Raw genomic sequence first — 17,791 nt, 5'->3', positions numbered from 1 at the left:
CAAAAGTAAACTGAGTCTCCACTCTTAACGAGACAGCATAACAGCCCCAGTGAGATACTGTACAGAAGCAGCAGTTTGAAAGATACTTGGGGTACACAGGATAGAGATTTGTTTACTAATATCAGAGCAGGTGCTGGAGGGACAGGGATCTTTGGGAGATTTCTCCAGGTACAACAGGGCTGGCAGGCACCATTTACCTCCCCTGCCCCCCAGCCTAGAAAAATGGACACCTGCAGGAATCAGCGCAGTATTCAGAGTCTCCATCTAGCTTGTTAAGAGCTCTTCCCAGCACTACATTCTCCTGCAGACCAGCCCCTACATTCTGGCCTTGGCAGGAGTTTTCCAAAGCAGCAATATATAGACTACCTCCCACAGCAGTACAGTGCAAGTCTTGTTGACTCCTGCATTCTCGCGTGGACCTGCTCCCTCCAGCACACCCTCCCAAAAGTCCATTCAAAGCGTCACCACAGTGTGACTGTGCAAGCAACCCTGATAGGGGTCAAAATGACCCCAAAGTGACTCCTGCCCCAGGAGAGAGGAAGAAAAGCACACAAATTCATCTGACTATAGCCCCAGCAGACTGGGGCTGGGGTCAGACATATGGTCTGACTATGAGTCCCACCCACCAACAAAATCTTCTTAGGAAACTACATTAAGAAGAGCACCCTCCAGTTCACTGCTAGTGCACTCCGATAAATGCCTGGCCTGATCCACCTCAAGCTCAGGGCAGTCTCAGAGTGGCCCACAAGCAAAACAGAGATGAAATCCTGTCCACATCAGGCAGAGAGCCATTGAAAGTGACTGGACTAAAGGTAAATGTAGCTCAACCACAACAATAGGGCACATACAATACACATAAGAGACATCACATGAAGTGCCAGGTTCTGGTGAACAAGCAACATAGCGTTACAGGGCACCAGAGAGGCTCTTCAGAAGGCACTATGTCTTAGCATGAGACATAGCTTACTTTCCTAATACATAGAAACAGAGTTAGAAAAATTGAGAAGACAGAAGATTATGTCCCAAAGGAAAGAACAAGACAAAACCACAGCAAGAGACCTAAGTGAAACAGATACAAGTAATATGCCTGATAGAGAATTTAAAGTAATGATCATAAAAATAATTGACTTAAGAAAAGAGTGGAAGACCTCAGTGAGGTCTTCAACAGAAAACAAACAATCAGAGTTGAAGAACTCAATAACTGACATTAAAAACATACTAGATGGAATAAATAGTAGACTACAGGAATCAGGAGAACAGTTCAGTGACCTGGAGGCCAGGGTAATGGAAAAAAACCAAGCTGAATAGAAGAGAGAGAAAAAAATAATAATGAAAAATGAGAATGAAGAAATGAAGGAACACCATCAAGCTTAATAACATTTACATTACAGGGAACCTAGCAGAAGAAGAGAGAGAAAAGGGGGCAGAAAATTTATTTGAAGAAATAGTAGCTGAAAACTCCAATCTGGGGAAGGAAACAAATCTAGGTCCAGGAGCCACAGGGAGCCCTCAACAAATTCAACCCACAGAGGTCCAGAAAAAGGCACATGGTGGGGCACCTGGGTGACTCAGTCAGTTAAGCATCCTGCTCTTGATTTCAACTCAGGTCATGATCTCATAGTTCGTGACTTTGAGCCCCTCATCATACTCTATGCTGACAAGCATGGAGACTGCTTGGGATTCTGTCTCCCTTTCTCTCTCTCTGCTCTTTCCCTCTCGCATGCTCTCTCAAAAATAAACATTTTTTTAAAGGCACATAGTAATTAAAATGGCAAAAAATGGTGATGAGGACAGAATTTTAATATCAGCAAAAGAAAACAGTTATATACAAGGAAAACCCCAAAAGGCTATCAGCTGATTTTTTCAGCAGAAACTCTATATGCCAGAGGGGAGTGGTATGATATATTAAAAGTGCTAAAAAAAAAAAAAAAAAAAAGAAGAAGAAAACCTTCAGCCAAATACACTGTCCAACAAGGCTATCATTCAGAATAGGAGAGGTGTGAGTTTCTGAGACAAACAAAAATTAAAAGAATTCATGACCACTAAACCAGCCTTACAAGAAATGTAAAAAGGGACTCTTTGAGTAGAAAGGAAAGACCACAAGCAGGAGTAAAAGCAGGAAGCACAAAAGCAGTAAAATTAAAAATCAGCCAAGGAATTCACAAAATAAAAGGATGTAAATGATACCATGTACCTAAAATGTAGGGGAGAGAGGAGTAAAAGTTTTGTGCTTTTAAGGTGGGTTCAAACTTAAGCAACCATCAACTTAATATAAACTGCTATATGCTTAAGATGTTATATACAAACTGAACAGTAACCACATATCAAAAACCAGTAATATATATGCCAAAAAATAAAGAGAAGGAATCCAAGTATATCACTAAAGAAAGGCAACAAACCATAAGAGTAGAAACCAAAACAAAGGAACAGGGAAGAACTACAAAAACAATAATAAAACAAGAAACAAAATGGCAATAAGTACATACCTATCAATAATTATTCTGAATGTCAATGGACTAAACACTCCAATCAAAAGACAGAGATAATGGAATGGATAAAAAACAAACGCTATTTACATGCTGCCTACAAGGACTTATTTCAGACTTAAAGATACATGCAGACTGAAAGTAAAGGAATGGAAAGGCATTTATCATGGAAATGGAACTGAAAAGAAAGCTGGGATAGCAATATTTATAGGAGACAGAATAAACTTGAAAACAAATTCTGTAACCAAAGACAAAGAATGACCTTACATAATCATAAAGGGACAAGAATTGTAACAATTATAAATATTGATGCACATAAGAGTACCGAAATACATAAAGCAGCTAATTGCAAACATAAAGGAAGTAATCAACAGTAATATAGTAAGAGGAGGGCACATTAAAACCCCATTTACACCAATCAGTAGATCATCCAAACAGAAAATCAACAAAGAAACAGTGGCTTTGAATGACACATTGGATGAGACAGGTCTAACAGATGCATTCAGAACATTCCATCCTAAAACAGCAGAATACACATTTTTTCAAGTGCACAGGGAGAATTCTACAGAACAGATGACATGTTAGGCCACAAAGCAAGTCTCAACAAATTCAAAAATACTTTAGTCATACTATGCATCTTTTCCAACCAGGACACTATAAAACTAGAAATGAACCAAAAGAAAAAATTTAAGGGAACACAAATACATAAAGATTAAATAACATGTTACTAAACAGTGAATGAGACAAGCAGAAATCAAGGAAAAAAATCAAAGACACATTGGAGGGATACCTGGCTGGCTCAGCTGGTAAAGCATGCAACTCTAGATCTTGGTGTTGTGAGTTCAAGACCCAGATTGGGTGTACAGCTTATTAAAAAAAAGAAAGAAAGAAATACATAGAAACAAATGAAAATGATAACACAATGTTCCAAAATCTTTGGGATTCAGCAAATGGTCTTCTAAGAGGAAAGTTTATAGTAATAGAGGCCTACCTCATGAAGTAAGAGAAATCTAAAACAACCTAAGCTAAGACTCCACAGGGGCTAGAAAAAGAAGAATAAAACTCAAAAACAGTACAAGGGGTAAAATACAAAAAGACAAAACAAACAAAAAACAAAAACAGTACAAGTAAATAATAAAGATTAAAACAGAAATAAATACAAATATTCTCAAAGGTTTCTAAAAAATAGAAGGGAACAGTCCCAAACTTGTTTTTACAAGGCCAGCATTACCTAAATACCAAAACCACACAAGCACACTAAAGAAAATTACAGGTCAATATGCCTGATGAATATAAAAGCAAAAATCCTCAAGAAAATATTAGCACGCTCAATTCAACAATACATTAAAAGTTTCATATATTGTGTTCAGGTAGGATTTATTCCAGAAATGCAAGGATGGTTCAACACGTGCAAATTAATTAATGTTATACATCACATTAACAAAATGAAGGATACAAAAACTCAAACAATAATCTAATTGATGCAGAAAAAGCATTTGGCAAAATTCAGCATTCATTCATAATAAAAAAAAAAACTGTGTATATAGGGATCACACCTCAACATATAAAAGCTATATGACAAGTTTACAGCTAAAATAATTAACAGTGAAAAGCTAAAAGCTTTTTCTCTAAAGTTAAGAACTTGACAAGTATGCTCATTATTGCCACTTTTATTCAACAATGTACTAGAAATCCTAGCCAAAGCAATTACACAAGAAATAAAAAACATCCAAATCAGAAAGGAAGACATAAAACTGTCTTCATTTGCAGATGATGTATTATATAGAAATTCTAATGACTCCAGGAAAAAAAACTGTTAGAGCTAACAAATTCAGTAAAGAGACAAAATATAAAATCAATATACAAAAATCAGTTGTGTTTCTATACACTAATAGCAAACTATCAGAGAAATTAAGAAAGCAATCTCATTTATAATTGCAGCAAAAAGAATAAAATGTCAAGAAATAAAGTGAACCAGGGAGGAGAAAGATCTGTACACCAGAAACTATCAGATATTGATGAAGGAAATTGAAGAAGACACAATTAAATAGAAAGATATTCTGTGCTCACTGACTGGGGAAATTAATATTATTAAAATGTCTATACTATTAAAGCAATGTAATGTACACACACACACACACACACACACACACACTCAATTTATGACGAAGGAGCCAAGAATATACAAATGAGAGAAAGAATAGTCTCTTCAATAAAAAGTGTTGGGAAAACTGGACAGACAGAAGCAAAACAATGAAATTAGACCCTTCTCTTTCACCATACTCAAAAATCAACTCAAAATGGATGAAAGACTTGGACGTAAGACCCAAAACCATAAAAGTCTTAGAAGAAAACAGGGAAAACTCCTTGTCATTGGTCTTGGCAATGATTTTTTGGATTTGACACAAAGCAAAGGCAACAAAAGCAAAAATAAATAAGTAGGACCACATGAAATTAAAAAGTTTCTGTACACCAAAGGAAACCACCTGTACATCAAAGGAAAATGAAAGGCCAAACTACCAAATGGGAGAATATATTTTAAAATCATATATCTGATAAGGGATTAAGATCCAAAACACTATAAAGAACTGCTACAACTCAACAGAGAAAAACAGTCTGATTGAAAAGGAGCAGAAGATCTGAACAGACATTTTTCCAAAGACAACATAAAAATGACGAGCAGGTATGTCACAAGGTGCTCAACATCACTGATCATCAGGGAAATGGTAATCAAAACCACAATGAGTTATCACCTCACACCTGTTAAAATGGCTATCATCAAAAAGATAAGAAATAACAAGTGTTGGTGAGGATTTGGAGAAGAGGAAACCCTTGTATACTGTTGGTCTAACTATAAATTGGTACAGTCACTACAAAAAACAGTATGGAGGTGTTCTCAAAAAATTAAAAATGAAACTACCATATGATCCATACCACGTCTGAGTATATATCTGAAGGAAATAAAATCATTAGTTTGAAAAGTTATCTGTACCTCCATCTTCACTGAAGCATTATTTACAATCACCAACACATAGGAAAAACCTAAATGTCCATTAATGAATGAATGGATAAGGAAATTGTTATCATATGCACATACACATGCAGAACACACACACACACGAATAATATTCAGCCATGAAAAGGAAGGTAATCTGCCATTTGCAACATGGGTGGACCTTATAGTGTTTATGGTAAATAAATCAGACAGGAAAAGATAAATACTGTATGATCCCACCTGATAGGGTCGTTCGAAGCAGTCTCTAGGTACCCTAGCTGGCATATTGCCTCAGTGAGCCTTGGGCCCCTAGCCCACACCTGCCCCAGCTCCCTGACCAAGATGGCCCTAGTGCAACACATAAGACATCCTTAGCAAGCACTCACTACAGCTCCAGCCATCACTCCAAATTACTGCAGCAACATTCTAGGTCCAAACCACTTCAACTCCAGATGACTTGCCAGGATACCCCCTGCCCATGCCTCACCTAGGTTTCTGCTGCTCTACTATGATGCCCTGTGCAGAATGCCCCAGGCCACCCTAACCACATCTGCCTTGACTCCAGCCACCACCAGGACACCCTCATGTGGAGCACTCTGGGATACCCTTTCCCCCCTGTCAGTTTCAACTATACTGCCAAAATATCTTCTGTGCAGAGAGTACTGGGACCCCCCCGATCCCCCACCCCCACCCAGTACACACACACTTCAGCCTGAGCTATCATGCCATGTTGGCCTCTGCAGCAAGTCCCGAAAATGTCCTGACCAGGGCATTCAGCTCAGGCCTTCCCAAAGCAGCCCCAGCACAGAATGTCCTGGCACCCCCAGGCCACACTAGCCACAGCTCCATTTCAGTTAGCCAAAGTCATCAGGCACACAGTCTACACAGGAGAAAACCATATACAAGACTATTCCTTTGAGTTTAGGAAAAGTAACTGTTCTGCCTAATTCATAAAAACAAATACAGAAAATCAATCAAAATGAGGTGACAGGATATGTTCCAAATAAAAAAAAATAAGACAAAATTTTAGAAAAAGAACTAAATAGAACAGAGATAACCAATTTACCTGATAAAAGAGTTCAAAATAATAGTCTTAAAGATATTCACTGGACTGGGAAAAAGAGTGGATAAACTTAGTGAGAACTTTAATAAAGAGAAAACATAAAAAAATAGCCAATCAGAGTTGAAGAATAACTGAAATGAAATACATACTAGAGGAAATCAATAGTACATCAGTGTTTGTAGAATGGGTCAGCATTTTGGAAGACAGGTTAATAGGAAGCACTCAAGATGAGCAGCATAAAGAAAAAAGAATTTTAAAAAGCAAAATTAGATTAAGAGACCTTCTGAGACACCATCAAGTGAACAAACATTCACCTCATAGGGATCCCAAGGAAGAGAGAGGAAAAGGGGCAGAAATCTTTTTTTTTAAGAAACAATAGCTGAAATCTTCCCTAACCTAGGGGAGAAAATAGATATCTAGGCCCAGGAAGCACAAAAACTTTGAAACAAAATGAACCCAAAGAGATCAACAGCAAGACACATAATAATTAAAATGTCAAAGATTAAAGATAAAAAGATAATTTTAAAAACAGCTAGGGAGAAGCAACTATTTATATACATGGAAAACCGCAGGAGGCTATCAGCTGATTTTTCAGCAGAAACTTTATAGTCAAAAGGAAGTGGCAAGATATATTCAAAGTGCTGAAAGGAAAAAGCCTACAACCTAGAATATTCTATCTCGCAAGGTGATCTTTCAAAATTGAGATGAGATAGAGTTTCCCAGACAAATAAAAGTTAAGAGTTCATCACCACAAAACCACCCTTACAAGAAATGCTAAAGGGACTTCTTTAAATGGAAGAGATGATAATTAGGAGAAAACTATGAAAGCAAAAACTGTGACAAGTAAAAGCAAATACACAGTAAAAGTAGTAGAGCAATCAATCATAAAGCTAGTATGAAGGTTAAAAGACAAAAGTCATAAAATAAATAATATCCTAAAAATTAGTTAAGGGGACTCACAAAATAAAAAAAGATATAAAATATGACTACATACATAAGTGGAGCAGGGAGTAAAATTAAAGTTCTTTTAGAATGTGTTCAAACTTGGGGAGCCTGGGTGGCTCAGTCTGTTAAGCATCTGACCTCAGGTCAGGTCATGATCTCACAGTTCATGAGTTCAAGCCCCACATCAAGTTCTGTGCTGACAACTCAGAGCCTGGAGCCTGCTTCAGATTCTGTGTCTCCGTCTCTCTCTGCCCCTTCCCCCATTCACACTCTGTCTCTCTCAGATAAAACAAACGTTAAAAAAAAAAAAGAATGTATTCAAACTTAAGTGACCATCAACTTAATATAGACTACTATATACTTTAGATGCTGTATATGAACTTCATGGAAACCAAAAACAAAAACCTAAAACAGATACACAAAAAATAAAAAGAAAGCCAAGCATTACACTAAAGAAAGTCATCAATCACAAGAACAGAGAGAAAGAAACAAAGTAACAGAGGAATTACAAAAACAACTAAAAAACAATAAAATGCAAAATGCATGCCTATCAATAATTACTTTGTTTTATTTATTATTATTATTTTTAAATTTACATCCAAATTAGTTAGCATATAATGAAACAATGATTTCAGGAGTAGATGCCTTAATGCCCCTTACCCATTTAGCCCATCCCCCCTCCCACAATCCCTCCAGCCACCCTCAGTTTGTTCTCCATATTTATGAGTCTCTTCTGTTTTGTCCCCCTCCCTGTTTTTATATTATTTTTGTTTCCCTTCCCTTATGTTCATCTGTTTTGTCTCTTAAAGTCCTCATATGAATGAAGTCATATGACTTTTGTCTTTCTCTAATTTCACTTAGCATAATACCCTCCAGTTCCATCCATGTAGTTGCAAATGGCAAGATTTCATTTTTTGATGGCCTAGTAATACTCCATTGTATATATATACCACATCCTCTTTATCCATTCATCCATTGATGGACATTTGGGCTCTTTCCATACTTTGGCTATTGTTGATACTGCTGCTCTAAACATGGGGATGCATGTGTCCCTTCGAAACAGCACACCTGTATCCTGTGGATAAATGCCTACTAGTGCAATTGCTGGGTCATAGGGTAGTTCTATTTTTAGTTTTTTGAGGAACCTCCATACTGTTTTCCAGAATGGCTGCACCAGCTTGCATTCCCACCAACAATGCAAAAGAGATCCTTTTTCTCTGCATCCTTGCCAACATCTGTTGTTGCCTGAGTTGTTAATGTTAGCCCTTCTGACAGGTGTAAGGTGGTATCATTGTGGTTTTGATTTGTATTTCCCAGATGATGAGTAATGTTGAGCATTTTTTCATGTGTTGGTTGGATGTCTTCCTTAGACAAGTTTCTATTCATGTCTTTCGCCCATTTCTTCACTGGATTATTTTTTTGGGTGTTGAGTTTAATAAATTCTTTATAGATTTTGGATACTAACCCTTTATCTGATATGTAATTTGCAAATATCTTCCCCCATTCTGTCGGTTGCCTTTTAGTTTTGCTGATTGTTTCCTTCACTGTGCAGAAGCTTTTTATTTTGATGAGGTCCCAGTAGTTCATTTTTGCTTTTGTTTCCCTTGCCTTCAGAGACGTGTTGAGTAAGAAGTTCCTGTGGCCAAGGTCAAGGAGGTCTTTGCCTGCTATCTCCTGGAGGATTTTGATGGCTTCCGGTCTTACATTTAGATCTTTCATCCATTTTGAGTTTATTTTTGCGTATGGTGTAAGAAAGTGGTCCAGGTTCATTCTTCTGCATGTCGCTGTCCAGTTTTCCCAGCACCACTTGCTGAAAAGACTGTCTTTATTCCACTGGATATTCTTTCCTGCTTTGTCAAAGATTAGTTGCCCATACATTTGTGGGTCCATTTCTGGGTTCTCTATTCTGTTCCATTGATCTGAGTGTCTGTTCTTGTGCCAGTACCATACTGTCTTGATGATTACAGCTTTGTAATACATCTTGAAGTCTGGGATTGTGATGCCTGCAGGTTTGGTTTTCTTTTTCAGAATTGATTTGGCTATTCAGGGTCTTTTGTGGTTCCATACAAATTTAAGGATTATTTGTTCTAGCCCTGTGAAGAATGCTGGTGTTACTTTGATAGGGATTGTGTTGAATATGTAGATTGCTTTGGGGTAATATCGACATTTTAACAATATTTGTTCTTCCCATCCAGGAGCATAGAATCTTTTTCCATTTTTTGTGTCTTCAATTTCTTTCATAAGCTTTCTATAGTTTTCACTGTATAGGTTTTTCACCTCTTTGGTTAGGTTTACTCCTAGGTATTTTATAGTTTTTTCTGCAACTGTAAATGGGATCGATTCCTTGATTTCTCTTTCTGCTGCTTCATTGTTGGTGTATAGGAAGGCAACTGATGTCTGTGCATTGATTTTAGATCCTGCAACTTTGCTGAATTCATGAATCAGTTCTAGCAGTTCTTTGGTGGAATCTTTGGGTTTTCCATATAGAGTATCATGTCATCTGCGAAGAGTGAAAGTTTGACCTCCTCCTGGCCAATTTGGATGCCTTTTATTTCTTTGTGTTGTCTGATTTCAGAGGCTAAGACTTCCAATACTATGTTGAATAACAGTGCGAGAGTGGACATCCCTGTCTTGTTCCTGACGTTAGGGGGAAAGCTCTCAGTTTTTCCCCATCGAGGATGATATTGGATCGTTCATATATGACTTTTATGATCTCAACGCATGGCCCTTTTATCCCTACTTTCTTGAGGGTTTTTATCAAGAAAGGATGGTGTATTTTGTCGAATGTTTTCTCAGCACCTTCAATAATTAAATGTAAATGGTCTATACATTTCAAAGGACATAGAGTGATACAATTGATTTAAAAAAAAAAAAAGACTCATCTATGTGCTGCCAATAAGAAACTCACTTTAAACCTAAAGATACATACAGCCTGAAAATGAAGGAAAAAGATATTCCAGGCAAATAGAAAAGAAACAGGAAGTAATAGTTACATTAGATAAAACTGACTTTAAAACAAAGACTATAACAAGACAAGCAAGAGAATTACATAATGATAAAGAGAATCAAACAAATAGATATAACAATTTTAATTCTCTTTGCACCCAATATTTAAGCACCTAAATGAATAAATTAAATATTAATTATTAATAAATTATAACTTATTATAGATTAAATTTATAATTATATAAATTAATAATTAAATATTAACATAAATGGAGAAATTGACATCATAAAATAATAGTAGGGGACTTTAACTTCCCATTTACAGCAATGGGTAGACCACCCAGACAGAAAATCAATAAGGAAACAGTATCTTTGAATGATCCATTAGACAGATATATACAAAACACCCTATCCCAGACCAACAGAATACAGATACTTTTTAAGTGCTCATGGAACATTCTCCAGGATAGATCACATGTTAGGTCACAAAACAGTCTCAGTATTTTTAAGAATACCAAAGTCATATCAGTCTTCTTTTCTGACCACAACAGTAAGAAACTAGAAATTAATTACAAGAAAAGCATAAATATATCGAGGCTAACCAACATGCAACTACACAACCTATGGATTAATGAGGAAATCAAAGAGGAAATGAAAAAAAAATACATGGGGACAAATGAAAATAAAAACACAACAGTCAAAAATCTTTGGGACACTGGGACACAGGGGCACCTCAGTGGCTCAGTGGGTTAAGTGTCCATCCTATTCTTGGTTTCAGTTCAGGTCATGATCTCAGAGTTTGTGGGATCGGGCCCCACGTTGGGCTCTGCACTGACAACACAGAGCCTGCTTGAGATTCTCTCTCTCCCACTCTCTCTGCCCCTCCACCACTCACACTCTCTCTCACTCTCAAACAAACTTAAAAAAACTTTGAGACACAGCTAAATCAGTTCTAAGAGGGAAATTTATAGAAATACAGGGATACTTCAAGAACAACAAATATCTGTGATAAACAATCTAACCTCACACCTAAAAGAAATAGAAAAAGAAGAGTGAACAAAACCAGTGTTAGTAGAAGGAGGGAATAACAGGTCAGAGAAGAAATAAATGAAATAGAGACTAAAAATACATATATGAAAGATCAATGAAGAGCTAGTTCTTGAACAGAAAACAAAATTGATAGCCCTTTAGCCAGACTTATCAAGAAAAAAGGAGAGGACAGAAAGAGTGTCAGAAACAAAGGAGAAATAACAACTGACACCACAGAAATACAAAGGATTATAAGAAACTACTATGAAAAGTTATATGCCAACAAATTGGACAACCTAGAAGAAACAGTAAATTTCTAGTAACATATACTCTTACAAAACTGAATCAGAAAGAAACAGAAAATATGAACAGACCAATTACTAGTAATGAAATCTAATCAGTAATGAAAAAAGTTCCATCAAACTGAAGTCCAGAAACAGATGGGTTCACAAGTGAATTCTACCAACTAAGTTAATACTTATTCTCCTCAAACTATTCTAAAAAATAGAAGGGGAAGGAAGACTTCCAAATATATTCTATAAGGCCAGCATTGCCCTGATACCAAAACTAGACAAAGATACCACAAGGAAAGAAAGCTACAGGCCAATATCCATAATGAACACAGATAAAAAAAAAAAATTTAAGGAATTTTACTAGTTTATTTATTTATTTTGAGAGGGAGAGAGAGAGAGAGAGAGAGAACAGGTTGTGGAACAGCAGAGAGAAGGAGAGTCAGAATCCCAAGCAGACCCCTTGCCATCAGCACAGAGCCCACTGTGGGGCTTGAACCCACAATTTGTGACATCATGACCTAAGCCGAGATCAAGAGTAACACACTTAACTGACTGCACTACCCAGATGCCCACAGATACAAAAATTCTCAACAAAAGATGGGCAAACTGAATTCAACAACAATAAAAAAAATGATTCATCACAATCAACAGGAATTTATTCAGGGGATGCATGAATGATTCAATATTCACAAATCAGTCGGCGTGACATACCACATTAACAAAGGATAAAAATCCTGTTAAAAAAAATTTTTTAAAAAGGGGCGCCTGGGTGGCTCAGTCGGTTGAGCGTCCGACTTCGGCTCAGGTCATGATCTCGCGCTCCGTGAGTTCGAGCCCCACGTCCAGCTCTGTGCTGACAGCTCAGAGCCTGGAGCCTGCTTCGGATTCTGTGTCTCCCTCTCTCTCTGGCCCTCCCCCCATTCATGCTCTGTCTCTCTCTGTCTCAAAAATAAATAAATGTTAAAAAAAAAAACCAAAGGATAAAAATCATATGATCATCTCAATAGATGCAGAACAAGCATTTGACAAAATTCACCATCCATTCAAGACAAAATGTCTCAACGAAGTGGGTTTAGGGAGAACACACCTCAATATAGTAGAAGCCAGATATTACAAACCCACAGCTAACATCATACTCAGTAGGGAAAAATAGAGCTTTTTCTCTAGATCAGAATCAAAACAAGGATATCTACTCTTGCCCCTGGTATTCAATAAAGTAATGGAAGTCCTAGCCACAGCAATTAGAAAACAATAAATAAAAAGCATCCAAGTTGGTAAGGAAGATGTTAAGCTGTCACTAATTGCTGATGACATGATACTATGCATAGAAAACTCTAAAGGTTCCACCAAAAAACTATTAAAACTGATGAATCAATTCAGTAGGGTCACAGAATACAAAATTAACATATATAAATGTGTTGCATTGCTATACACTAATAACAAAGTAGCAGAATGGAAATTAAGCAGACAATTCCAAATGCATCAAAAGGAATACGTAGGAATAAATAATTAGGTGAAAGACCTGTACTCTGAAAACTATAAGATATTAATGAAACTGAAAACAACACAAATGGAAAGATACACCATGTTAATGCATGAATATCATTAAAATGTCTATACTATCCAAAGAAATCTACATATTCAATGCAATCCTATTAAAAAAACCAACAGCATTTTGGGGCACCTCGCTAGCTAGGTCAGTTGAGCAGACATCTACTCTTGATTTTGGCACAGGTCATGATCCCAGGGTCATGGGATGAAACCCTGTATTGGGCTCCATGCTTAGCATATTAAGATTCTTTCTCCCATTGCTCCTTTCCCCTACTCGTACTCTAAAATTAAAACAAACAAACAAAAACAGTATTTTTCATAGAACTAGACAAATAATACTAAAATTTGTATGGAACCACAAAAGACCCAGAATAACAAAAGCAAACTTATGAAAGAAGAACAAAACTGGAGATATCACAATCCCACATTTCAAGATAGACTATAAAGCTATCCTAATCAAAACAGTATGGGACTGCTACAAAAATAGACATAGATCAATGCATCAGGATGAGAGAGGCCAGAAATAAACCCACACTCGTAAGATCAATTAATCTATAACAAAGAAGGCAAAAGTACACATGGAGAAAAGTTTCTTCAGTAAATAGTTTTGGGAAAACTGGACAGCTACATGTAAAAGAATGAAATTGGACCACTTTCTTACATCACACATAAGAAATACACTCAAAATGCATTAAAGATCTAAATGTGAGACCCAAAATCATAAAACTCCTAGAAGAAAACATATGCAGTAATCTCTTAGGCATTGGTCTTAGCCACATATTTTTATGTATGTTTTCTCAGGCAAGGGAAACAAAAGCAAAAATAAACTATTGAGGCTGTAACAAAATAAAAAGCTTTCGCACAGTGAAAGAAACCATCAACAAAATGTAAAGGCAACCAACTTAATGGAAAAATATATTTGCAAATGATATATCCAATAAGGGGTTAATCTCCAAAATATATAAAGAATTTATACAACTCAACACCAAAAAAAATTTTTTTGATTAAAAAATGGGTAAAGAACCTAGATAGACAGTTCTCCAAAAAAGACATTACAGATGGTCAACAGACATATGAAAAGATGCTCAACATCACTTATCAAAGAAACACAAGTCAAAATCACAATGAAATATCACCTCACACCAGTGATAATGGCTAGTACCAAAAAGTCAAGAAATAATGAGTGTTGACAAGGATGTGGAGAAAAGGGAATCCTTATGCAGTACTAGTGGGAATGTAAGTTGATGCAAACACTATGGAAACTGTATGGAGATTCCTCAAAAATTTTTAAATAGAAATGCCGTATGATTCAATAATTCCACTACTGGCTATTTACCCAAAGAATACAAAAACACAAATTCGAAAAGTTACCCCTATGTTTACTGCAGCATTATTTATAATAATAGCCAAGATATGGAAGCAACCCAAGTGTCCACTAATTAATAAAGTAATAAAGAAAATATATATACAATGGAATATCACTCAATCATAAAAAAATAAGACCTTGCCATTTGTGACAACATGGATGGACCTAGAGAATATTATGCTAAATGAAATAAGTCAGACAGAGAAAGATATATACCATATGATTTCACTTATATGTGGAATCTAAAAAAACAAAACAAATATATAAAACAGAAAGAGACCCATATATACAAAGAACAAATTAGTGGTTTCCAGAGAGAAGGTGGGTGTGTGAGCTGGGCAAAATGGATAATGGGGAGCGGGACATACAGGCTTCCAGTTATGGAATGAATAAGGCATGAGAATAAAAGGCACAGCATAGGGAATAGTCAATGGTATTGTAATAGCATTGCATGGTGATACATGTTAGTTAACACTGGTGGTGAGCATAGCATAATGTATAGAACTGTTGAATCACTAGGCCTATACACCTGAAGCTAATGTAACATTGTGTCTCATGTATAGTTCAATAAAAAAGAAACTTCTACTTATAAGAGAAACAAATCTTGGGGATATAATGTACAGCATGGTAACTACAATTACCCATACTGTATTGAATATTTGCAAGTGGCTAGGAGAGTAGATTTTAAAAGTTCTCCTCACAAACAGAAAACTCTTGTAACTATGTGAGGTTATGAATGTTAACTAAATTTATTTTGGTGATTATTTATCAATATATACATATGTAACATTTTTACATACCTTGAACTAATACATTTAATGTTAATATTTCAATAAACTACAAACAACACTATCTCCTAACTATTCAATCCAGAACTCACATCCATTAGGACCAGCTTGCTTATTATGTTGTCATATTTATGCTACCCCTGCTGACATAGATATACTTAATAGAAGTATGTTAAATACCCTGACAAACCTCTGGCAAGACAAATCAAGAGAAGAGGAAAAATAAAAATCAATATTATGAATATAATGGGGGATATAACTAAGCAGTAACAAAACAACTAGTCACTAACAATTTTGAAAACTTAGACAACATGGAAAAGTTTCTTGAGAAAATATATATACCTTATGAGATGGGACTGTAGAAAAAATTAAAATCTTGGATAGTCCTGCAACTATTAAAGATAATGAAGCAGTGGTTAAAAACATTCCCCCAAGAGTAAGGTTAGATAATAAGAGTAGTTCTAAGGATATAGATTTTTCTGGATATCAAGAGAAAAATCGGGCCTAATACATGTCAATAACATCAGAGAACATGTAAAACAGAAAAACAATAGTAACAATTATAAAAAATAAAATAATAAAACCTTGAATATGTATATCAGCAAAAGCTATTGCTTTTCTGAAAAGCTCAGGGGGCAATTTGCCTCCCCTGGGCTGCTCACGTGCTGATGTGCCAGGGCTGTTCTCTGGGGAAGAGGCTACCTCCATCAGACTAACCATAAACTACCACTGCTCACAACTTCTGCCAGGAAGGAAGAACACCTTAGTAGGTGGAATTGATTGAAATGAACAAATTGCAATACAGAAAATAAAGCAACTGAGTGGAAAGGAGGCATTTGTAAAGTTTTGGGAGTGTGAAAGTACTATTACCAAAGATTTCGAGATTTTCTTGGTTTAGGAGAAAAAGAAAGGTATCCCACTTTCCCCATTTTCAGGATATATTATGCAGTAAAACTTTGGTTTGCAGGCCTAATTCATTCTGGAACCATGCTCGTAATCCAAAGCACTCGTATATCAAAGTGAATTTCAAGAATCATTGGCTCAGCTGTGATCATGTGACATTCGGCGTCACATACTACTTGTATTGCAAGACATCACTCATTTATGAAGTTAAAATTAGAAATGTTTGCTCATCTTGCATGACACTCGCAACCCAAGGTTTTACTGTATATATTTTCAAAGCTCCTCCCCACCTTTACCTTCAGTAGGGCTCAATAATTTATTAGACATCATTTTTAGGAAGCAGGATGAAGTTTAGTGACTGAACTAGCTACACAAAGGGAGCGCAAACCTCTTTCTAGGAGTAAATATCTCTTTCTTCAGTAGCAGTACTGCAAAAAGTAACCTCACTGAACCACCTGAACAAACTTCAAAAGGAACTTCAACCACTCACCTGGATACAAGCCAGAGGCTCGTTTGTCCAAATCGAATATCCACCAACTAAATATATTCTCTCATTATGGACAGCAACTCCAGATTCATTTTGGCCTAAAGTAAATTGAATGAAAAGAAAAAATAAATCCATTTTCCTTACATGTCTTAATTAACCCTTTTGCCACTGAGGGATACAATTTCCCCCTGTGGCACACTTGTATGCTCCACAGGATTTTCACAGCAACTAATCACTGCCTCCCAGTACTCAGAGGGAAGAATTAACCACTCCTTCACAGAGAATGAATCTGTGTCAGGTCAGAACCAAGCCAAAACACGTACTAGCCAGCCAGGTTAGTAAATACAGCATTAAATGCAGCAATAATAAGCAATAACAAAATAAGAGTTCTATACTATGTTGTATGCCATTAACTTACAGTGGTGGAAATAAGGTATATTTCGAAATGCAAAATACCTCTTGTACCTACAAATGCTTTAAGGCAAGTGCTTACATTTGTAAAGTAACAGCTGCAACCCCAAGAAGCCAATAAAACAGAGCCATGCCCCCACTGTCCCCCAAATGAAGACAAATGACAGAAAAGATTGATAAAGTTACTACCCTCCTTTTTTTTTTTTTTTTTCATACACAACAGTTTTAAGACTATATTAAAGTTCCCGATCTGGGACCAGCTAGGGTAGTCCCTAGATACTGACACGCCAAAATGATGAAAGGTTCCTCCCCCATTTAAAAAAGAAGACAGAATAACTCACTACCACATATTCTTCCCTGGAGGCTATCAGAGTGAGATAGTCTCTTTTTATTGATGGGCTGACACAGGACTGACTGTGGTAATAAATAACCTGGATCCTATGGCAGACAGAATCGCAGATCCAGGGACCGAGGGGCTGAGGTACTACTATAGCAACTCAGAGAGTGAAGTCCTTGTAGGTGGGCCCC

At 36.5% G+C, this 17,791-nt stretch overlaps 1 protein-coding gene across 5 annotated transcripts in view; it reads right to left on the bottom strand.

Moving 5' to 3' along the window:
- The window catches only part of KLHL32 (kelch like family member 32), a 238,752-nt gene that overhangs the window by 15,210 nt on the left and 205,751 nt on the right, over window positions 1-17,791 (bottom strand). For all 5 annotated transcript variants that reach the window (XM_049654024.1, XM_049654028.1, XM_049654027.1 and 2 more), the window contains one exon: window positions 16,856-16,950. In XM_049654024.1, the coding sequence (XP_049509981.1) occupies window positions 16,856-16,950 (95 nt within the window). The remainder of the gene's footprint in view (window positions 1-16,855; window positions 16,951-17,791) is intronic.

The sequence above is a fragment of the Panthera uncia genome, assembly GCF_023721935.1.
Source record: "Panthera uncia isolate 11264 chromosome B2 unlocalized genomic scaffold, Puncia_PCG_1.0 HiC_scaffold_24, whole genome shotgun sequence".
NCBI classification, from domain to species: domain Eukaryota; kingdom Metazoa; phylum Chordata; class Mammalia; order Carnivora; family Felidae; genus Panthera; species Panthera uncia.
The sequence above is the reverse complement of the archived record's forward strand: the minus strand, read 5'-3'. Positions and strand labels throughout refer to the sequence as shown.